This window comes from Periplaneta americana, chromosome 5 (assembly GCF_040183065.1).
Source record: "Periplaneta americana isolate PAMFEO1 chromosome 5, P.americana_PAMFEO1_priV1, whole genome shotgun sequence".
NCBI lineage: Eukaryota > Metazoa > Arthropoda > Insecta > Blattodea > Blattidae > Periplaneta > Periplaneta americana.
Window position 1 is genome coordinate 108,503,944 of NC_091121.1, and position 25,669 is coordinate 108,529,612.

General features: G+C 36.4%; 1 protein-coding gene across 5 annotated transcripts in view; it reads right to left on the reverse strand.

Moving 5' to 3' along the window:
- Positions 1–25,669, reverse strand: part of LOC138700074 (band 4.1-like protein 4) — a 1,160,862-nt gene that overhangs the window by 392,442 nt on the left and 742,751 nt on the right. For all 5 annotated transcript variants that reach the window (XM_069826390.1, XM_069826389.1, XM_069826387.1 and 2 more), the window contains exon 5: positions 1,433–1,511. In XM_069826390.1, the coding sequence (XP_069682491.1) occupies positions 1,433–1,511 (79 nt within the window). The remainder of the gene's footprint in view (positions 1–1,432; positions 1,512–25,669) is intronic.

The following is a 25,669-nucleotide window of genomic DNA, read 5'->3' on the forward strand; positions in this document are numbered from 1 at the left end:
AATTATACCGTCTAATTTTGAAAGGAATAGATGATATTTCATAGGCCTATAGGTCTCCCAAAAGGTCCTTTTCCCTCCGGCCTCCTACCTAATACTCTATATGCATTTCTGAATTCGCCCATACGTACTACATGCCCTGCCCATCTCAAACGTCTGGGTTTAATGTTCCTAATTATGTCAGGTGAAGAATATAATGCGTGCAGATCTGCGTTGTGTAACTTTCTCCATTCTCCTGTAACTTCATCCCTCTTAGCCCCAAATTATTTTCCTAAGCACCTTATTCTCAAACACTCTTAACCTCTGTTCCTCTCGCAAAGTGAGAGTCCAAGTTTCACAACCATAAAGAATAACTCTCGTATTAGACACAAATTATATAATCTTAACATAAATTATATTTAATGTATATTTACATATAAGCTGCAGAACTGTAGGGATAGACCTTTCCCATCTATGTTTAAATGTTAATTTGACCTTTTTTCTCCAAAATGTGTCCACTTACTTCAATAGGACAGCGTTAATTGAAGTGATACGAATGCTATATTTGCTTGAAGCTCACATTCGTAACAGATGCAGGTTTTAATGGAAGTACGAGCCAATTCGAGAACATCTTATTCCGTTTTACCCTCTCATTCCTCACGCGTCCATCTATTTATTATATATGATGCATATTTTATATGCGACAAAATAGTAAATGGTTTGAAATAAGAAATTACAAAGATTTTAACCCATTTACATACTACAGTAGTGTAATCTACTTCTTTGTATGCCTTTTTCGAAAGTTCATTCCTCTAAGTTCGTTCAAAGTCTAAATAAGATGATTAATCTCTTGCTGTAACTAGAAGAAAATAAATTCTCGTTTATATGCCATGAAAATGTGTAGCAATTATTATGATAGAATTCACAAGTTTCCTTAACCTCTACACACATCGACTGTCTTTACAACAAGCACAGAATCCCGATATAAATTTAGTAGGAGAGCGAGTCAAAGAAATCTCTTGTCTTTGTGGGTGACCATACCTATGCCATTATGACAAAGTATACACTAAGTGCGTTCAAACGCACTGTAAATGTGTCCTTGCACGCATCTGTCACGTAAGACGTACGTGCTACTCTTGCTATTCTTTTCTTTTACATTCAGATATAATGAGTGGACACATTCAAATGTTACTTAAAAGCATCAACACTTTCCGTTTCGAGAGACATACAATTAATTATTATTGCCTCAAGGAACCGGTTCTATGTACTTCTTATAAATGTTTAATACTGTATAGTTGTCTTTTCTAACCTGTATGGAATGTGTTAAAAACTAATAAAGATAATTGTATTTAAGGAAATATTCAGCTAATGAAATTCCAAGAACACTCGAGAAAAGATAACCAAGCATGAAGGTATTTTACCTGCAAATTCTGATGCAATATATGTCATCGCTTACCTAGTAATTTCTTCCAGTAGCTTGCAAGGGTCAGCTGCGTAGAATTTAACTCCGAAATATAACGTAAACGGGTCGGTACCTGGAAACAAAGAATGGTGGTATTATTTGTTTACTGTGAGATATAGTGAATTACTCTAATTCCAAAATTGTCTTACATTGTAATGTCAGCAGAAAACTTGAAAATAAGCGTACTTTGAAGCCAAGAGATATTTAACAGTTAAATATTAAGCGTGCGTATCCACGAAGGGACGCTGCCAAGCGCGGCCGCCTCTCGCTGCAGCCTCCCTTGCTGTTTGCCTCGCGGTTTTGTTGTTCTTTTGGTGGCAAGGCAAGAACGCGAAGCACCGTGAGCCACCAGTCAGTGTGCGATAGTTGAGACAGTGCACAATGGGTTGATTGGTGGCATCTTTACCAACGAACAATCCACACGGAGCGATTAGTGCTGCTTAGCGGAGCGACAACCGACGGAGGAATTCGGAGATTACGAAGTATTTAAATTCGGTATCTTCTACCGCATTTTCCTAATCTCCTGCATGACTTTTGCCTACGTCCAGCACCTACAGTATCTATTTCGTCTAGTTCTCTATAGATACGAGTATACAGCGTTTCTTCTCTTTCATCACTCTCTAGGAGTCTAGGTCAAAATATGACAAACGGTATTATATTGCCAATAGTTACTCCGTACTTGATAATTCTCTCATTAATGTATTAAAATGTAGCAATACTACTTTAAGAGATTTTCACTCAAAATCGTTACTTCAGCAGATGCCCTAGAATTTCTGTGACTGTACTATAATATATTAAAATATGTTTGGTATTCTGTTGATCCTTACGGCTTCTGTTTTGTTTTAGACATCATAGTAATGTCAATATCGGCAATAATTATTTTTCAGTTTCTGTTCCTTATTGCAAAATCGTCTTATATTCCACACAGCAGTTTTAAAATATTCGATATATTTTTTCCTTTTCCTAAATTATTCTTAATCCATTTCTCACATTAGTTGTCTTAGTTGTATTTATCGTGCTAGTTATTTTAAAAAGTTTCTGAGTAAAGTAAGACAGGTTACCAGCTTTTTTTGCAGAGCAAGGACATTAGTGGAGTTTCCACCTCTGAGCTCTATGTACTAACATCTACAACATCACTGTCAATTGGTGCGTATATGCGCCAAAGAACACGTATACGCAACTACAGAATGTCGCTATAGAAATTAAAGTATGAGAAACAACTGTACACTTGACATTCACGAAGAGAGGTGGAAGTAGGCGTACACTCCTTTTCATTCAGAGTAGACACGTGGTTTCCCGTGTATGAAAGAAGGAGAAGATAAACGGTACTGTGATTAATATGTGGAAAACATTTTACTAGTACAAAAGCAGTGTTACTCTCACTATGCAATGTACGAGAAAACAAAAATATTGTGATATTAAAGGAGACAAGCTGCAATATTATTACATGAATTACAGAATCACGCGAGTATAAATATTTTTAAATTTTGAGTTTACAGTAAGAAAGTAGTATGTAATATAACCTGTAACAGATTTTGGATAGGTATTTTCATTAACCTTAACAGACTGAAGCATTACCTGTTAAATGTTGTGTTGTGGATAAGAACAATACATTATTCGTTCCTACAAGTTGTAGCTAAATTTGCTTAGACATGTCGTCCGTTCACTGAAGTGCCACTTATTAAACTATGTTTATCCTAGGGTATTAATATTCTGTCACCAATTGAGATAGATAAATATTACAATTCCTTTATCCAGAAATACAAATGCCAGCATAATTCAAGAATTCTCTCAAGATGTAAAACAGCAGTTCAAATAACTGTGTCAAAATTTTCTTTATTACTCATTAAGCCTCGATGAAAACACGAATCATTAAGATATTGCAAACTGGTGGTAATCTTTGTTAAGAGAAGAGATGGGTGAAATTTATAACTTCTTATATATATATATATATATATATATATATATATATATATATATGCTACAAATTTTCATACATGTCAGCCAGATATTTTCTGAGTTATGCCTTTTTCATAAAAAAATTTTGACACTTTGCGCTTGTAGACTTCGCTTTTAAGCCAACTCCACGCACAGTAATCCAATATAGTAATGTCAGGTGATCTCGATGGCCAAGAAACGACTCCACCACTACGGATCTAATGCCCAGAATATGTTTCATTGATCCTACTACAACCTAATATAGTGTTGGTTGTGTCTGCATATGAGTACTGATGAAGGACATGAGACTGACGCACGTGATTTTCAAACAGCTGTATGTCAGATTCTGTTAAGAACAGGGCATATGTTCATAAAAATTTTTTGTTCAGAATCACCAATATTATCACCTCTCACACTATGTACCTTTCCTCCTGACTCACTCTGTATATATAAAAAAAAACAATCGAAATGAACTTAAGAAAAATAATGAGTAAATGTAGAAGAGATAGGGTAAGAAATGAAGACATAATACAACTAAACATACAGAATACTGGTGATTGGGTGTAGAGAAGAAGAGTTGAATGGAACCAACATGTATATTGCATGGCGATGGACAGAGTTGCACGTGTAGCAAGTGATAATTTTCCGACAGAAGATAGATGGAGCCTTGGGGGGGGGGGGAGAGGTTCTGAACTAGACACGAAGGGAAGAAGAAGAACAAGAGAATGCATGCTCTTAATTACAGACAGTTTATTAAAGCCACTGATCGCAACTTTGTAGGTGTTCCCTTGCACTGTGATATCGCCGTGGCAGGCAAAGTCGTGGATAAATTCTCTCTACGGTCTTCGAATTGTGAGAATTTATAGCAGAACTTATGCTGAGCAAGAGCAGAGAAATTCCCAAAATGGATACAGGACCTTGCCTTTTTAATTTACATTTTTACATCTCAACAATTTAAACATGAAGTTTGAAGGTAACACCTGTTAATTTGAAGCTGTTAACAGCTTGAAGATAAATTTTCCGTCATGTATATTTTAGACGTCAAAACGTAATATCCTTCACTTTCAACATATTCAGTCCATTAATGATACTGAGAAATACTGCAGTATATTAAAATTATATATAAAAAAAAAGGAATTCGACAAGAGTAATAATTTGAAGTTTTGCAACCGCAATAGAGCTCTTCTGTCGTCTTCAGTCTGCAAAGTCGTGGATATATATATATATATATATATATATATATATATATATATATAATTCCTGCCAGAAATAATAATTTTTTAAAAATATTACACTACTGAAATATAAGTATAATGACAAGGACAGATTTTATAATTTCTTAAAGCACAACAAGAATGTGTTTATTTTACCAGCTTCACTCATTAACCGAAGATACATATCTAAGCAGTGAGATACATATCTAAGCAGTGTTTTTATTGGGATGTACCGTTAGCCAAACATTGTAGCATATTATAAGTTTCTTACGCAGGAAACCTCGATTAAAATTCCTGTGGACCCAAAAGAAGCTGTCCACCGCTGTGGAGTAACGGTTAGTATATCTGACTGACGGACGAGCGGGCCCGGGTTCAAATCCTGGTTGGAACAAGTGACCTGGCTGAGGTTTTTTCAGAAATTTTCCTCTCAACTCATTAAGGGAAAATGCTGGGTAACTTTCGGCGCTGGACCCTGGACACATTTACCTGGCATTATCACCTTCATTTCACTCAGACGCTAGATAATCATTGCAGTTGATAAAGCACCGTAAAATAAACACAATAAAAATAAAAAAATAATAATAATTTTATAATTATTATTATTATTATTATTATTATTATTATTCCTATTATTACTATTATAAGAAACTGTCAATGAACAATGAGAATTGAGATATTTCTCTTGCAATCATGCCCACTTTATCTGTAAAATTGGACTACTTGCCATAATTCATGCAAACTATGGACTAACTGTTAGCATGCCTGAACGTGAAACGAGCGTGTCTGGGTTCAAATCCTGGCTGGGACAAGTTACGTGGTTGAGTTTTTTCTCTGGGTTTTTTCTCAACTCATTAAAAGCAAATACTGGGTCACTTCCGGCGCTGGACCTGGACTCATTTACCTGGCATTATCACCTTATCTAATTCAGACGCTAGATTCAAGGAACGACCACTCATATAAATTGAGGGAAAGGAAACGGAGGACGTATACTGGAAAGTTTTCTTTTCTCAATCGTACTATCAGGGACTGGAATACTTTACCTACAGACTTACTAAAGGCTTTACCAATAACCAAAAATGTATTTAAAAATAGGCTTAAGGACTTTACTAATAGACGGTAGTATATTATACACACTACTTAAAGGATGTAATTGATGTTTTGTTATTTGAAGTGTTGTATCAGTGAAAAAGTGTGTAGCGTCAGTGAAGTGTGAAGTGTGTTTGTGTCAGTGAAGTTTTATAGTTTATAGTGATCGTGTAAAGTATTTTAACAGCGAAATGTTTTTTAAGTGTTATTGAAATCAGGATAGTATCAGTGAAATGTGTCGCAGTTCCAGTGCAGTGAGTGAGTTGGCAGCGAAATGAGTGTAGTGCTGAAAGGTACTTGTGCATGTATGAACATATCATACTCGCGGGTTTTAGTTCGAACTTGGGGTGAAGATACAAATTAGATTTACTTTAAATGTTATTTTAAATGATCGTACTTCATTGAATTTGGGATGCTCATTGTTATTATTATTAATTATGTTTATTATTAATTGTCATTATTGAGTGTAATTAGTTACCACTGCCACCGGGTATTTACCCATTTGCAGTGTGAATAAGTACATACATACCCTTAGCAGTTGATAGAACGTCGTAAAGTAAATCTAATAATAATAATAATAATAATAATAATAATAATAATAATAATAATAATAATAATAATAATAATAAAAACTGCCAATAAACAATGAGATTTGAAACATTTTTCTTCCGATATGCCCACTTTGTAAAATTCCACTATTTGCCATAGTTTGGAATCGTTCCCAATATCATGCAGACTGTGACCTGTTAGAATGCCTGAATGTGAACCGAGCGTGTCCCGGTGAAGTTTTTCCTGGGGTTTCCCCCAACCCATTAAGAGCAAATGCTGGGTAACTTTCGGCGCTGACCCTGGACTCATTTCGCTGGCATTATCACCTTATCTCATTCAGACGCTAGATAATCTTAGCAGTTGGTAAAACGTCGTAAAATAATCAATTAAAAACATCATGCAGAAAGCTAGAGACGAATACTGCACCACATTATCTTCTTAAAGCCCTAGCATTTGCTGAGAACCTCTCACGCAGCCAGTGGCCTGGAGAAGGCGCTGACGCCTGTTTCTTCAGGTATGGCTTTAAAAGTGTCATAACGACCCGCTTTGTAGCTTTTCTAAATAAGGTAAAACATTCAAACCAAAGTCTGTCTTTCTAGCTTCCTTCATTTAACAACTCATGTGATACTTGGACATTGTTTTAATATATGCGCTATTAAAACAGAATGCATTGTCCAACGTACATAAGCAGTCCGTGTGATGTGAAGATAAAGCACACAGTTCCCACTGGGTCTGATTGTAATACATGTCGTTAGGTAGCTGTGGACTCGTTAGTGTTACATGCATGAGAAGATATTCTCATTGTTTTTGCAAGGGTTTCCGACTCGAGTATCTGAGGTTACTGCGATATGTTGAGCTCTACAGATGTTGCCGTCTCATAACTGACGAGTAATCGTGTGGTAAAGGAATATCATTTAAACCCTTCTGAAAAGAGGAAGATCCATTCCCTAATTATACTTTTATATGACTCTCCACTGCATTTACAATTAAGATTTCTACCCTTCATAATCATTCACGGACCCTGAGCCATTATTTCTGTAATGAACAAGTTTCGGTGAACTCGTTAGAAAATATCTCGTTTGCATTTAACAGATTCGGAGTTCAGGTCCCTTTCCTAGCTATTAAAGGATTAATTTTAACTTCCTTATGTATGATTTATTACAGATAGGGCATAAGTGTAACGAAAGATTTCAACCTAGGGATCTTGACAGGACGGCTCTAGGAAATCTAGAAACGTAGAAAAATCTTCGTAAGTGAATTTTATATCAATGTTTCAAGACAAAATCACCGAATGTGTATATTACCATCACAGTAGGCTTATATATAGGGTGCGGCAGTGGGATATGACGGTTTTTATAGCTCTATTGTAGGACACTCAGGACGAATTAAAAGAAAACACATATATTGGAAGTAATCTAGTACAATGCAATTTATTAATGTCTTATTACTTTTTAAAAACTACATTTCGTAAGTAACCTCCACGCCAACGAATACATTCCTGCAATCTGCTATGGAAGTTCTGTATAACTCGCCCCAACAAAACAGGTTGATGGCATTAATTCGTTCCTTATGTTTTGTTTCAGCTGGATGATGGTGCGAGGCTTGTTGCGATACACCCTACTTTTGAGATAACCCCGTAGGAAGTATTATGCTGCAGTGAGATCAGGAGATCTTGGCGGCCAGGCAATGTCTCCAAATCGTGAAATTATTCTTCCTGGAAACATGTTTTGCAGACAGTTCATTGAACCATGGGCAGTGTGCACTGGCGTATAAGCATTACATCTAGTACAGAGGAAATGCTGTACTCCCATGCCTGTACAGAGGCTATAGGTGACAACCCCACCACTGGACTTACTTCCTCCAGGCTAGTAACCTGTTGGAAGGACATCTTCTTACTAAAAAGTCTCTCTCTCTCTCTCTCTCTCTCTCTATATATATATATATTTTTTTTTTTTCGATTACCCTGTTTCTGTGTTAACTACGTAGCATAAACAACAATATTAATGTTCAGTTTTAACGCTGGATGTAAGCCATAGTAGATGGTTCGAATTAGTTTTGATTAGGCTAAATAAGTTTAGCCGTTGATAAGTCACGAGCAACCTGAGAGGAGAAAAATCACGAAAGTCGACGAATTGCGAATTGATTCCGATAAGGATATTAATCCACAGCTCCTCAAAGCCTATAGCGCCATGCAGTGAGTCAGGTCAGTGAGACAGAACAGACAGTGAGTCAGACTGTGGAAAAAAATAATAGTATTATATGATGACAGGCTGTTCCAAAAAAAACTCTCTAAATCAGAGATGGTTGTTTGTGTGATATGGATCGCTTTCACTCTTGTATACACCGTTTTGAAGATTGCCTAACCTCCGGGCGCACTTGACATATATATATATATATATATATATATATATATGTATATATATATATTGGGTTATTTTACGACGCTGTATCAACATCTAGGTTATTTAGCGTCTGAATGACATGAAGGTGATAATGCCGGTGAAATGAATCCGGGGTCCAACACCGAAAGTTACCCAGCATTTGCTCGTATTGGGTTGAGGGAAAACCCCGGAAAAAACCTCAACCAGGTAACTTGCCTCGACCGGGATTCGAACCCACCTGGTTTCGCAGCCAGACGCGCTGACCGTTACTCCACAGGTGTGGACCGCACTTGACTTTCTTGTTTGAAGTCACTGATCAACTGAACAAGAAACTGATTGCAGCGCTTGAAAAGCGAACTAAGATATGCATTCAATTAATGTTCTATAATATACAAACACTGTTTATTAAACAGAGCTTTTGTGAGTCACATAGGCTACAATATGGCTAGTACGAGTGATGTTAAACGATACTTAGTGTCTCAATCCAATCCTCTGTGAGAAATTCATTGTTTACTTTCGGTGGTTGCAGCTGTGGCACAGTGTTTAATTTGTTGAAAATTGTTAGAAAATTGAATTTAGAGCGTCATTATAAAATATATCATATTACTCAATATGCCTATTGAAATGTCGTAGAATTGAGTCGTGAAAGTTTTCTGAAAATAATCTTCATAATGATAATCTTGCGGGATTTATTTCACTTTATTTATATCATCCAAACAACTCGCTCATCCTTAACCTATTCACACGTGTTATGGTACCGCTTCGGCTGAGAACAGATTCCTCGTGCATGAAATAATATGCATTCAGTTTTAGTTTTACACAGTGCAGTAGTCCGGGCATCACTATTCTAGATAGATTTCTTTAAGAATACATACTTTCGGCATGCCTAAATTGTTGTCTAAAATAATGAAGAAATATAAACTCCAAACCTAAAAAAAAAAAAAACAAGATTTATGGCGTTTTGCGGAAAGAATCCGATAAGAACAAAAAATTGTGTTGACTAATTCTCCTTTAGAACAAGCGACACATTTCAAATACCTTGGTTTTAATTTAGCAATAGATAAACAAGAAGATTTTGATATAAAATTAGCCTATCATTATTCCAAGGACTATGAGGCACTTTAAAACGAATTCTACTGTTACAGAGCAATGAAAGAAACATTGATGAAGTTCTATAAAGTAATTGCGGTCCCTATACTACTCTAGGTTTGAATGATGAGTCTTGACAAAACAACAACAAAGAATTCAAACGCTCGAGATGAAATTTTTGCGTCCAGTAGTAGGCAGGAAAAGTATACACAACATTTCAAATTAAATAATTACATCAGAGCTCAATATATTTAGCCTAATTTAAATGGAAGAATTCAAAATAATCGAGAATAATATTTAATCATGTTTTAAAGATGATACAAGTAGACTCCCATACAGTCTTCTTCACTACAACCCAACAGGTGAACAGTGAAGTAGAGGACGCCCAGAAAAACGATAGAGGGAGCAACGTAGCTTTTACTTTGGAGTCGCAACGATTCATAAGGACCCAAACCTTGATGATGATGATGATGATGATGATGATGATGATGATGATGATGATGATGATGATGATGATGATCATGTAGTTTTATGAAAGCAGATAGTTGTCTTACCACTGGCCATCAGGACAATCTTTTTATAAAAGCTTGTAATGCGTAAAAGGCATATAATAATTAGTACTAAACATTTCAGTCTTATTTGAAGTTTGCGGAAAAAATAAGAAAACAAAAGTCCACAGACAGCTGGTCCTTGTTATGAACTAATATTCAAAATGTTTGCTTTATTTCAAAGTTATTGAAACGAAGCTAACATAATCATTCTCAGAAAACATGGAAATCGATTTGATATATTTTTCTTTCTTTTACAATAGATTATTTTGTCTGGTCGCCCACAGCTGTAGGCTTGCAGATTATTACGGATTCTGGCGGAGTCCAACTCCAGTAAGCACGGGGCGCTGTAGGGGGCGTTGGTTGGGAGAGTCTCGGTGCGTGTAATGTAATCTTCAGACTGACTGACTGAATGAGTAACTGACTAGTTGCAGCAGTCCCATTACAGCACTAAGGAGCGATGGGATTAATTAGAAGATGGTTTAGAGGAGAGAAGAGAAAGCGAAAAGCAATTAAGGAATTAGACTTGCAGCAGAAGGCTTAGGAAATCGCTAATATCAGGTCTCTAGAGATGGAAAGTATTGTCTTCTGCTTCAAACTGATAGAATTTATCGAATTTCCACGAAAATGACGTATATAAATTTCCCAGAATAAACGGTCTCTTGTTGCTTTTATAAGCTCTCTGCTAATGGAAAGGCATTTTGTGATGAAGTTACTGTTTCATTAAAGAGTACGTCTAGTTTATGGCAAACCTTAAAGTGTTCACATCGTCACTAAACGTTTCAGGCTAGTTTGCTTAACAGTAGCAGATTCCAGAGACTCTAATGCTGACGTTAGAACTGTCATAGTGTAGGCTAATAGGTCTACTTTCTCCATTTATGCAAAAAAGAGAGAAAATATAGACCAATGTAGTGATTCTATAAAAAATGATTTCCAAATTTTTCTGAAAATACAAGTCTTCAGCATCGCTTATTACAGAAAAAAAAAACAATTTTTTACTATAATATATTCTCTCTGCTCGTACACTTCTGCATATGGACAGTTCGCCTTTTTCTAACTACCGGCTGGGTCTACCGATGTGGAGTAACTGTTAGCGCGTCTGGGCGTGAAACTAGCGGGACCGGGTTCAAATCCTGGTTGGGACAAGTTACCTGGTTGGAGTTTCTCCGGAGTTATCACTCAATCAATTGAAGAAGAATTGTAGATAACTTTCGACGTTGGACCTCGGACTCATTTGGCCATCATTAACTCAATTATCATCATCAGACTGCGCCGCAGGGTACCTAAACGCATTAAGTTACGAACGCACGGACCACTGTGTTGTGCAGATCGAGGGGAATGGGAGATGAAGAGTGCAATTACTCCTTGCCTCAACATGTAAACATTCAGTCACAGTATACCATAAAATAAATGTTCACGTTTACAAATATAATATATACAGTGCATTTCTAGTACAAAAAATAATTGCCTAGCATTATACAGGGTGTTTAAAAATATGGGGCATAATTTCAGGTATGTATTTCCCACATGTAGACAATCAAAATAGTTCATTACAACATGTGTCCGGAAATGCTTTATTTCCGAGTTATGGCCTTCACAACATTGAAATTCACCGCAACGTTTTTCTTTCCGCAGGTCGTTGCCGTCAAAGGAGACATTAAGAGGACATTCTGACGTTCATTCCAAGGCGAAGGTTACATTCAGTGTTGTGTAGGCGTTAGACTGTGCGACATGTATTCAAATCAAGAGCTGGCAGAGATACACTTCATGTACGGTAAGGCGGACGGCAATGCTGCGCTGGCTCGTCGTTTGTACCAGGAGAGGTACCCACAGCGACAATGTCCAGATCGGAAGACATTTGTACGTCTCCATTACCATCTGTGCGATATGGAAAATTTAACTCTCCTGGTTTGGGAAGGGGACGACCAAGATCTACAACTCCAGAAGTACAGGAGGAGATTCTGGAGGCTGTGAACATGACTCCTTCTATCAGCACACGAAGGGTAGCGTTGCAAGTCAATGTTCCTCATACGACTGTCTGGAGACTGTTGAAAGAGTATCAATTGTATCCTTATCATTTGCAACGTGTACAGGCGCTGTCACCAGCAGATTACCCTGCACGAGTTAGGTTCTGTCAGTGGTTCTTGCAGCAGTGTGGTGGAAATCCGAACTTTCCTGCCTTAAAATTATTTACAGATGAAGCACAGTTCACACGAGATGGCATAACAAATTTCCACAATCAGCATGTATGGGCGTATGAAAACCCACGTGCAACTGTTCCATCTCATCACCAGGTGCGGTTCTCCCTCAACATGTGGGCCGGTATCATTGGTGATCGATTAGTTGGACCCCATGTACTTGTAAACAGACTTACGGGGCAGGCGTACACAAACTTCCTGGAAAACACCATACCTCATGTTTTAGAAGACACTCCACTGATCAATCGTCAACACATTCACTTCTTGCATGATGGCGCTCCTGCACACTTCAATCGTACGGCTCGCCGGTACCCAAGATGGATAGGTAGAGGTGGCCCAATTACTTGGCCTCCACGCTCACCTGATCTGAACCCTCTCGATTTCTACTTGTGGGGCCATTTAAAATCATTGGTTTATTCGTCTCCGGTGCCTGATTTGGAATCCCTTCGGAATCGAATTGTGGCATGTTCTGAGGACATACGCAATACTCTGGAGTTTGGGATCGTGTTCGCAGGTCAATGAGACATCGATGTGAGGTCTGTATTCAAGCAGGAGGTGGACATTTTGAACATCTTCTGTAATGACAACGACCTGCGGAAATAAAAACGTTCCGGTGAATTTCAATGTTGTGAAGGCCATAACTCGGAAATGAAGCATTTCCGGACACATGTTGTAATGAACTATTTTGATTGTCTACATGTGGGAAATACATACCTGAAATTATGCCCCGTATTTTTAAACATTCTGTATGTTTCAATTTACATTATACTGTACAAGTTTTAACAATATAAATAACATTTATGTGAAAGCAGAAAATAAAAAAATATACAGTAGGCCTACTTAGACTATATAAAATACATTTCTTCACAATTTAATCCACAGAATTACAAGGTACATTCGCAATGTATCAAAACAAAACTTTTTTCATGAGACTCTTTCAAATATGCTTGAAAGGGATGATGGCATGTACCAACATTATACACAAATCTCGATGAAATTCCTTTTCATGTTTTATGTCTGATTTTTATGTTAAAGGCCAGTTTTGACTGTATAATTAAATATTTTCCATGTTCCTTTTGCTATTACACTGCTTTTGAAAGAATCAAGTTCTATCTGTTTTTGCACTTTTTAAAATAATAATTTGCAAAATTCAGTGTTTTTTTCCTTTAATATGAAAATATTCCTTTCCTAACTTCTCTATAAGTTCGTTATGAAGCTAACGCTTGGTGCTCTTATTTTTCTACATGTTCCTCAGTACTGGAATTACAAAACAGCGAAATTAACAGTAACACAAATATGCATGTATAAATAATCGAATAACGGAAAAGAAATACATTCAAGCAATCCATGCAAGATTGATAATTAATATATATATATATATATATATATATATATATATATATATATATACACATATATAATATACGTAGAGAAGATGACGTTCAAAATGGCGCACCATGTAGACACAAAATCTTCAGGCATCTTAATTGAACCCGCGTTTTAAAAATGATTCTTTCAATATTATTTACAGATTGCATGCGTACGCTGATGGAAAATTGAACCGTGTAGATGAAGCTTACTGTTAGTACAGAAGAAAGTTACAAGTATACCTGAAACAAAATCGAAATATAAAAATATGCATAAGACAGAGGATTATCGAACTTAAATACTTACTTAAACTAAATGACAAATTAAATTACATGATTACTTTATAAACTGGTTACAGTTGTGAATTATAGTATATATCCTGGGTCACTGTGCGTTCTAAAATAAAATGGTTCACTTTGGACTTGAAAGCGTTTAAGGTCGAGCAGCCCCTGATATCTGTAGGCAATGAATTCCGAGAACGAATAGTGTCTATTGTAAAAACTAAGAATACGCGGAAGTTCTGTTGAGAGGGACTTACAATAGTGTATCGTGTTGTGATCGGGTATACAAATTATGATATGTGGAAAGATTATGAAATCGAGATGCAAGGTATTCACATAATATAATCATTTTATTTCAGGAATTCCAAGATATTTTTCTTGAAATACCGGTAGTGACTATAGAAGATTTTCTCAGAGCATTTCTGTTTTCCCTACCACATTATATATTAATTATCAATCTTGCATGGATTGCTTGAATTACCTCATCATCTCATACACATGACGAAGACAGTAACGTTACGATAATCTGAAAGTAAATATGAATTTATATAATTATTTGATTTAAATTTATTTGTTACACCGCTAAGACAGTTTAAAACTTATTTTATTTGATAAAACATTGACAAAATTACACATTACTTATAGAGCACCGAATGGCTGGAGAGTTGGAATGTGGAGTTGAAAGCTCTTCGAGTCAAAGTGGAATTTATAGCGAGTAAAAAAATATTTAAAAATGTGTTCTCAGTGTACGCTCGTTGTGTGTGCATAATTACACCAATTATCAATCCTCATTAATGCATCCATCCAAATTAAACCAATAAAAGGACAATTTGAAATGCACGTAATGGTATTTCAAATGAAAATGTGTTATTTATGAGCATTTTAACAGGTAAACGCTTCTCTTCTCGAGATCGATGTACAATGATTCATTCTATCACTGAATCAAGTAAGCTATCCTGCTTACAACTTTTATTACTATGAGCTATTTCATCGCGCTACTACATATTAGTACACATTACTTCCCTATTAGGAAGCCAATTTAAGGTAGCAATAAAATTCTTCTTGTGTGTTTGTAATTAATTTCATGTCATTTTCGCTTTTCCTACACTTCATTAATAGCAGAGGTCAATTGCATATAAACTCATACTCATTTCGCTTATGCTAGTTCCATGACCTTGACTATATGTCTGAAGGATCAAATGCTCACGTTTGAGAATCATTAACGTACGTAATTCATTTTCTTTAAGAGTGGCCAATTTTACTAATCTTGTACATATCTGCCCATAGCTAATCGACGTTGACAGAAGTATGTATGTATGTATGTATGTATGTATGTATGTATGTATGTATGTATGTATGTATGTATGTATGTATGTATGTCTCTAATGCCTACCCACTTTACTTTACGTGATTCGGGTTCCGCATATTCCGGATAAATGGCAGGACTGTGACCCATTTTCTAGTTGTACACCACTTCGGCTGGCCACGCACGTTGACAGAAGTTTTATTCTACAGTTTTATTCTATTCTGTCGTGGAGAGAACTTTAATTTAGAGGAGTACCAGATCTAAAGAATCAAAATTGCATAAGGCATTCGTTACCTAGTGAAACCTATCTGCACCTCTGCTATGTTTCCACTTGCAGCTGCTAGCTCATTTATCCCCACCATAATGCTCTTACTGTAAGCTATGACGCATGCATGCATTTTGTTTCACGAGATAACAAATGGCCTATATATGTAGTATTCCATAACATGCAGCAATACACCTTCGTTTAAAATGTCTCTTTTTATGAGTTCGGAAATAGTAATTAATATGTTTCCGACTTCTTCTAAATTTTGTCTGTCAATTTGAATTCAAATTTATATAATGCCCATATTACACATAGGACACAATAGTAGGCCAAGACAGGAGTCTCTAGGAATTTAATATTGCCTAAATTAGCAATTAGTATACCTCCTCTCAAGAAAACGTTATCAAGGTTTTTGCCGTCCTCTATCAGATTTTAATTCATTAATCTTTGATTTAGAGAGAATTATAATCACCGAATACTCGGGGTGGCTCCAAATAAAAGAACGAGTGCCAATAGTTCAATGCCCACTTTTTTATTTTTCATTCATAGTTTTCTTCTGAAGGACGGACCATTCACTGCAAACCCAGCATTCTCCAATATTTCTTATTTTCTCCCTTCCTCTAGTCTCCGCAAACGATCGATATATCTTAATACATCTGATATCTTCTTCTGCCTCGAACTTTTTTCCCGTTCACCATTCCTTCCACTGCATCCTTCGGTAGGCAGTTTCTTCTCAGCCAGTAACCCAGTCAATTTGTTTTCTCTTCCCGATCATTTTCAGCACCATTCTTTCTTCATCCAATCTTTCCAGCACAGCTTCATTTCTTACTCTGTCCATTTCACATGCTCCATTATTCTCCATATCCACATTTAACATGTTTCTAGTTGCTTCTCTTCACTTCGTCGGAATGTCGATGTTACTGCCCCATAAAATGCCACACTCAACACAAAGCACTTCGTTTACAGCCAAGTTACATATTATATATGATGATTGTATTGGACATAATGTAATAAATTTCGTAATTAATATTAATTGCGCTCAAAAATATGAAATGAAAATATTTATGGATTAAATTAAAACATATTACTTTCTGATTTCAAAATAGCATTGACAAATTATCAAGCAGACAACATTTTTAAACCTCTTACACACATCCTTACTGTGCAACAAGCCTTCTATATTTTTTCGTGTTTTTGTTTCTCTCGGTAACCTGTAAGTGAATTGCGACTTTGAAATGCTTTGACTCGTTTCCCGTTGGAGTTAACAATATTTTACTGGTAAGACTTTAAATATGACTGACTTCTAATAACTCGCAATTTCCGTGTTATTTTCTCAACTATAACCTCATTAATATCTTAATAAGAATTATTATAATATTTCGTATATACCATTCCGCGTTGAATTAACGAATGGACACCGAAAACGTGCACTGTCGTGAAGATTTCGAAATACTCGTAGATTTATGGAGCATATCTCTTCTTTATACATTCTTATATGCGAATCTAATATACACACATATATTCCTCAACACCTGCCTAAGACTTTGTACTAAAATTAAAAAAAAAAGTTATTAATGAAGGTATCTGTACTAAATGTTGCTCCAGCTCTAATATGGGAAAAGGTAATTGGCCAAGCAACAACTTGAAACGTGCAGAACATTAATTTTCTTAGAAAATTTCAGAACTGAACATAAAACTCCAGCCATGGAAGTAGACCCAAAACCCTCACTCTTGTCAAATTAATTATTTTAAGTGAAGAGGGAAATATTTTTCTTATAAGAAGAATGTGAACGATTCCCTTCGCAATAATTTAAAGAATATCAAACGATACCGTAATTGTCTCCAATGCGTTCTATCACAACAAAAAGTGGTAGTAGGCTTCAAGTACAGGCAACAGAACAACGAAGTGATCTACTTTTAAAATACCTGCAACATGAGAACAAGCCTTGTTATTTAATTCCTCGGATATCATTCGCTAAAAGGAAGCTTCTGGTTTTTCCTATAGCTGTAAATAATACAACGCGGATTGCTCGCTCCATAGTTCTCATAAGGCACATTTTCCAAGTGTGTCTCTTATTGTTTCTCTGAATCAAATTACATCCTGTTACTTTTTGTGGTGCTGTGTACCATTACTGTAATTGATGGAGTAATAAATATATATGCCGAAAAACCACGTAGATGATAGAGGTGATTATTTTACAAACGTATCATTTGAAATACAGCATTTTTATATATACACCGTGTCCCGCTTAGAGGGATCGAGAAATAAGTGCTAATATAAAGTATAAATAATGGTTTTATAACATAACTTTTTGTACAACTTGATGTAAAAACTCTCCGAGTTTCGTAGAATGGTCAGTGCAACTCGATGTGTGCGCCTCGAGCTACCCTGAAGACATCTAAAAGGTACTCAACCTTCTGCCAAGTGTTCCGTAACATTTGTGGGGTGATTAGCGCAGCTGCATTTATAATGCGTTGTCTTAGTTTTTACAAAGTGTCAACTGTACCACACTGGTACACTACATTCGTCATAAAGCCTCAGAAAAAGGTCAATGGTCTTCAAGTCGGTTGACCTAGGTGTCCAGGCAAGGGTTCTCCTTTTGCGATCAACCTATTGGGAAAGTTTGCATTCAAGAAGCCACAGACTGCCCCGTAGTAGTGGGGTGGAGCCCCGTGTTACTGAAAAACCGATTCTGGGGAAGTTTATCAACAATAAATGTTCTGCACATCTCCAGATACACATTCCCTTTCACTGTTGCCTCAATGAAGAAGAATGGTCCAATGACGGAATGTTCTACTGAATGGCGCTAGGCTTGTTTCCATGATAAACGTTAGTGCTCATGCGCATGAACATGTAACTGTTTTTAAACCATTGGTGCATAAACTTGGACATCTTCTGCATCTTGTCAGATGTAAATCAAAACAACACCTTCATTTGATTTTAAATGGTGAGCATTTATTTCTCGATCCCTCTAAGTGGGACACGGTGTATTATGAGGAAATAACGTAGCAATAATGGATTATAGTGAAATGAGTATGAAAGCCGAAACATAAGTACAATGGAAGTATTTATTTTAAAACAAAAGTTTTGTAATAATTTTCACAGCTGGAATCTCACACTGAATTTTTGAAATTTTATACAAAAATAAAGTATTTTTACATTCACATTGTTCCTTGGCTCATTCTCCTAACAAGCATTCGTATAATGTAACATTTCCAAGTGAGTTTATTAAATTTGTAATTTCTTTCAGATATCTTCACTTCAAGATTTCGGGTATGCTGGAGAACACGATACGGAACTTTACGTTTTATGGTAGATTCAGAGTTTTCGTAAGGCCGAGAATCAGTGATAGGTTAGCTTAGGTTAGGTTTGTTGAGGCTTTTGGTATGTCTTGCACATATAATTATCATATTACGTCATCGTCGCCATCTTTGTTTCATCATTGGGGTGTAATATAGCTGTATCGTATTCTTTAGTAATCCCAAGATTTATTTCTCAAAAATTTCATTTTTGCAGCATATATTTTTCTATATTTTCCTTGTTAAATTTACATATATCGCGTAAATTTATTATTATTATTATTATTATTATTATTATTATTATTATTATTATTATTATTATTATTACAGACAGTTTCAAAATCTTGAACAAATTTAGTATGTGTTCCTGTAACAAGTTTGGAACAGATTTTACGATAGAAGGGTTAAAAATGTAATTTTATTTTGTGAGTAGGGATGTTTGCAAAATGACGCCGCACACCAAGTGAAGTAGCCCTACGAACAAAACAAAATCATTTTTAGCATGTCTGTCTTACACTATTTTTTTTACAGTCGTTCATCTGTACTGGTAAACAATTCCTTTGACTCCTACACTGCTGTATTCTCCTCATTGTAATATTGAAAGTTTGTCACATTCAAGTGTGGTAGAGCATTGGATTGCATACAGAGAGGTCTCTGGTTCAAATCCGAGTGTCAACCTATTTTTTCATAATAAAGGCTTAATATTCTAAATGTGCCAAGTGCCAAAAACAACTTTCTGAAAGATTGCTGAAAAACATACTGCGAAATGCATGTTGAAATACCTACAACACTGTCTTTTGGCGCAAGAATGAGTAACTTACAGTTTAACTACGACAAAGACAATTTAGTATGATATTCTCATGTGGGTGTTCCTTCCTTAGTTTGAATAAAATAAAAATTGAAAAAATTGGCTCTTAGCACATTTAGAAAGTTAGGTCTTCAATTACATTTAATTCTTAATTAATACAGTTATAAATACAATAGTTGAAGCAATTTATTTAATTTGTGTATGTTTTAACCAAAAATAGTCATACTTAAAAGTGTATGCCTCCTTTTTTTGAACAGTTTATTGATCGTTTGCGATTCCTGCCATGTGATGAGATATCTGTGGACAAGAATTGCAATCGGCGTAAACAGTTGAAAGTCAGTGTTAAAGTACTTTTCACACTGGTGTTAAAAGTGCTTTTCGTATGTTACCGTAGAATAGTCAAATTTGATATGCTTGCCTAGTGTTAAAAGATCTGCTTTTAGAAATGGCTGTCTAAAAATTGATTTACGACTCCCCTTGTTATCAATTTCAGATATTTTTTTACAAATGGCGGATATTTGACTGCTCGTTTTTCACCTATATGAAGCCAGTTGTGTAGACCAATTTACCAACAGAGTTGCTGCCCAGGGTGCGCCATAGGGGACTTGTCTACGCTACACCCGCGATGAGATGAGATAATGGAGATTTGTTGGTATGTCACAGAGGAACCGGAGCTCCAGGAGAAAACCCCTGTGTTAACTGGACCACGGGCTTGCGAAACAAAATTATAAATCGGGATCGAACCCGGGTCCACAGGATTATAAGTCCAGCCCTCTAGCCACTAGATCACCGTGGCAGCTCAATCCTAGATTATAGTAACGTGGTAGTAGTATTAGTAGCAGCAGCAGTAACAGTATTGTAATAATGTTAGTAGCAGTAGTAGTATTTCATGCAAATCTGGCTTTCAGATAAAGCTCCCTCTGAAGCAGACTTGAATAATTTCGAAAGAAAAATTCTTCTGGGGCCGGGTATCGATCTCGGGACACCTCGCTTAGCGCACGAATGCTCTACCGACTGAGCTACCCAGGAACTACACCCGACACCATCCCAATTTTTCCCTCTATATCCAAACAACTCAAGTGGGCTGACAAGGCGCCAGAAACCCGACTTCGAGTGCACACAAACTCTGTCTGACTTGAATTGTGGTTTTCTGTTAACGTACCTACAGTGACGTATATACTGTATTATGCAAACCTGGCTTTCAGGTAAAGCTCCCTCCAATTATTCTAGTAGTATTTCATTTAACCATTTTGCCTGCAACGTCCTACCAGGGACAGAGTTCTTGTATGTACCGTAAACCTACGATATGGGATCAACGGCTTTACTTCTCTTCTGCTAGAATACATGTTAATTATTTCAAAATCTATCGCCTCTGTGGTTTGAATGAAAATCTCACAAAATAAAATTAAGAAACTAGACAAAATCCAAAACTGCATTCTCTGATGCGAGAATATAGCGTACTGTACTACGTCGGTATGTTTTCTTCTGCTATAATTGGAGGTTGCACATTGCAAATAAGTTAACCTGAAGACTAGAGATACAAAAACCTCTAAACATAACAGATGTTGTTAGATAATTTGACATTTACTCTTCTTCTAGCAGTTGAAACTCTGGTTTACATCCTTCACCTATAATTTACCTTTGAATTTTGTTAATAATAATTACTTTTTAGACGGAAAGCTTTTATTTTAATTGTGTAGACATAAAAAGCCAGAGTACTTACATGCATCGAGGCAAGCTAGAGAAGAAATCGCGTGATTAAGGTCAGCTACGTGTGTTCTTCATTACGGCAGAACTAGATGAATGCGCGCGCAGTTTCTGCCCACCCCTTCACCCTGTTCTCACCAATCTCGTAATTAAACGTGGCCGCAGCACCGTTAACATTTTTTTTCTCTCCACAGCTTGTATCATTTTTATCCTCATTTTTCCATCAAAAGAAAAGTTCTTCACTCAGCTTCACATTCCCCGTCTCCAACCTAAATGCGTCATATAATATGCTTGTACTTGCATTTCATAGTTGGCACACAAATTCAATGCACACACAAACGCTCGACTCTATGCACAAGTTCTTGGTTCTCATTTTACTGTGTGCATTATCATCAGTGCATAAATGGAAAATCGACCTTGTGTACGCAAACAGCTACGACATAATACAGACTTATGCGTTCTAAACTACTTTAAGATATCGATATTTACCCATAGTTACTATATATACTGCAATGTTTTCGGTGGATACTCATGTTATGGGGTTCTCACTGTGCGAAAGCATGTTATATTGATCGAAAGAAAAGCAAAATATGAAAAATATCGAAGCAAACATAAAAATAATTTATACATTGGGTGAATTCGACGGACTATAACATGAGTGACAATTAGATAGTTTTGACTCTGAGTGAAAGTCACTACAGCTGATTCAAATACCGCATATTCAAGCCCGTACGGGCTAGCACTCACGGCGGGCGGAATACTTCTTGTACAGACCGATTATTTAGTCCTGACAGCTCAGCGACGCGAAAGAGGGGAAGTAATAGGAGGTGTGGGGAGAGTTCCGAAGTAGAGATAGGGGCGAGCGGTCGGCAAAGGAATGTAGTACAGCTTAATTGTACTGGAAATATACTGCTATACCGCACGCACGACATCCGATCGCTTCGAAGGCAAGCGAGTGAATAACCCAAATACCCCTTGGCGTAAATAAATGGACTCGCCTGACCAAGGCGCACATCGCCTGCGACTATCAGGACTAAATAATCATACTGTACTTGAACGCACCGAAAGGGCGGCAGCGATACAAAGGATGTCTATGTATAACCTTCGTGTCCCTGTACCATAAACGCCAACGAGGAGCACTGTGTGGTGTGTGATCACACCCCAAGTAATTTTTTTGGTCTTCGAGAGGGGAGACGTAGCTTTATACATTGTTGCATGATTTAAACAAGAATTAAATTATTGATGATCCAATTTTAAAAAATAACCCATTGTTACACACACAAACATATGCGCGCGCTTTTCGAAGTATGATTGACAGTAGACAAAGTTATCGGCTCCCCGTTTCATCTGAGACATAGCAGGATTTTTCCAGAGTTCCGAAAGGAAGTTCCTCAGGTAATCTGTGGTGAATCATCGGCTCCATCGCGCCAAATAACATTTCTCTATCATCAATTCCATCGACGCTAAATAACCCAATAGCTGATCCAGCCGTGAAACAACTGAATAAATAAATAAATAAATAAATAAATAAATAAATAAATAAATAAATAAATAAATAAATAAACAAACAAATAAAACTTACATTTACTAGAGTAATAATATTAGTTACAGTAGATAATAATAATAATAATAATAATAATAATAATAATAATAATAATAATAATCATCATCATCATGTCCCTCACGTATTAGACCCTACAGGATCTGTTACGGTCTCATGCCAGCGTTTTCGTGATCTTCCCAATAATAATAATAATAATAATAATAATAATAATAATAATAATAATAATAATAATAATAATAATAATAATACGTACGTACGTACGTACCGATAGCTTTTTTTTACAGTGCCAAGATTAAGGTCTAAGTTCTTCGATCATGATATGTTTAGATTTATCTCATTAAATATCACAGACTATTACGAGACGTAATAAGGTTGCCGTGAAGCGGAAATCGAAGATTCTGACGAAATTTCATTTCAAGAGGTTTATTTTTACATAACAATATTACTATAACAATGACAATGATGCAAATATTCGAGGATTGTATAGTACGAAGTGGGTTGACTTTACGTAGTACATTGCAGATGATACTCAGGGTCGCATAACCCATTACACGTAGCTTTGGTTTTATTCCGCTGAACACTGATGACTGAGTGAGTGGTCCGTGCTACATTTGGTTTCATGTGTTTACTGTAACCCAAAGCTACGTGGAATATGTTACGCGAACCTACGCATCTGCAATGTAGGCCTACTACGTACTGTTTACACCAACTTAAAGTCAAACCACTTTCTTTGTACGTACTGTACACAGGAACCATGCCATCAAGGCATCAAATAACGTTGCATTTATTAGAATGGCCCACTGTGTTACATTTTTGGACAGGTCTTTACGAGCTTCATTGAAATATACTGAATAATAAATACATAGTGCCATTTAAATAAACAATGTTAGTACTCGTATCTCATTAATAAATAATGTTACAAGATTGCCTCCCCATCGATATTATTTCCCCCTTTCAATTGCACATATTTTGTATGAAACAAATTTTCATTTGGTGTTTGCGTATAAAGTTATTTTGGATGGTCAAGATAAATGGGACACAGTGTATACTGCAGGCAGGTAGCACGCGAAGAAATCGAAGGTTGTTCACGCACTATTTCTTATACATCCCTAGACTAAGGTATAACGTAGATCTCCCGTCGGAAATTACTGGTATGTATACAGTATGAGAAACATGCACATGCCACCGCGTAGCTCAGTCGGCTAAGGCACTTGCCTTTCAGATTCGCAGTTACGCTCGGGCGCGGGTTCGATTCCCGCTTGGGCTGATTAACTGGTTAGGTTTTTCTGAGGTTTTCCCCAACCGTAAGGCAAATGTCAGGTAATCTATGGCGAATCCTCGGCCTCATCTCGCCAAATATCATCTCGCTATCACCAATTCCATCGACGCCAAATAACCTCGTAATTGATACAGCGTCGTTAAATAACCAAGTAAAATAAAATAAACATGCACATTGTGCAAAATCTTGTGCACGTCTGTGCACTTGAGCAGTAGCTATCACAGTGGAGAAGGAACACCCCAAACTGTATTGCGATGTGTTTCATTCTGCGCTGTAAGACTCTAAGGCGATAAGAGAAACAAATGATTTATTGAATTGGAAAATGCCATCGCAACAGTGGCCTAGTATTTGAATTTCTTTATTTTTCATTTTTGTTGGCTATGCTGGAGATGAAGAATAATAACAATGGATTTTAGTTGTCGGCTTTCTCATCAAATTACTTCGGCTAGCTAGCCTTCCTCATTAGGTTATTTGGTCAAAGGCTGTCTTAGCTGTGTGGTACAGACCCAGAAACAAAATTTGGGCCACCTAATTTTCCTAAGTTTTAGATAAAACGTATTGTGCATGTGCAGTAAATAAGATCTCCTAAATGTATGCTACTTGTGGACAGTCTTGCGAAGCTTGTTGCCTACATAGAGGACTGCTACCAAGACTAGGCCCATTTTTTAATTCCGTATCTGTACAATGCTTGAGCCCTAACTTTGTTCCGGAGTATCAAGCTGTAGGGTAAAGGTTGGTAATACTGTAATATGAGTAATATTGTGATAGTTATTTTTGAGAATTTATTACAATTTTACTGAGCGATAGAAGGACTGGTTTTGTGCAGCAACTTGTCCACGAACATTCCCGTAATACGTTGACGCAAAAAACCTATCTTCCTCTCGCTCAGTAAAATTGTAATATTTTCTCAAAAAGAACTATCACAATATTACTCGTATCACAGTATTACCAACCTTTACCCTAAGTCTGTCACAAAACACTGTAGCCAGTAGAATTCAGGACTTTGAAGAGAACTCAGAGCTGCAGCTCAGAGCTACTTTTCAAATATTTTTGTAGCCTTTTCATTGACAGCGGGTAGTGTACGGTTATTTAAAATTAAAAAGTTATATTTTCTTTAATTTAAAGTGGGGTAATATTTAAGTGATAAGATGGCAAAGCATGATGCTGTGGTTTCGTTACTTTTATTGAAGTTCAGTTATTACTATTTTTTTGCATTTTTTTTTTACATTTATACTCTGTATAAAATTGATGCCTACAAATCGACGGGTCAGTTTAAAAGGGAAACAATTCAAAATGCAAAGTTTTCAGATAACAGCATTTTAAAGTTTTATGTTGCTGGTGAAAACTCCA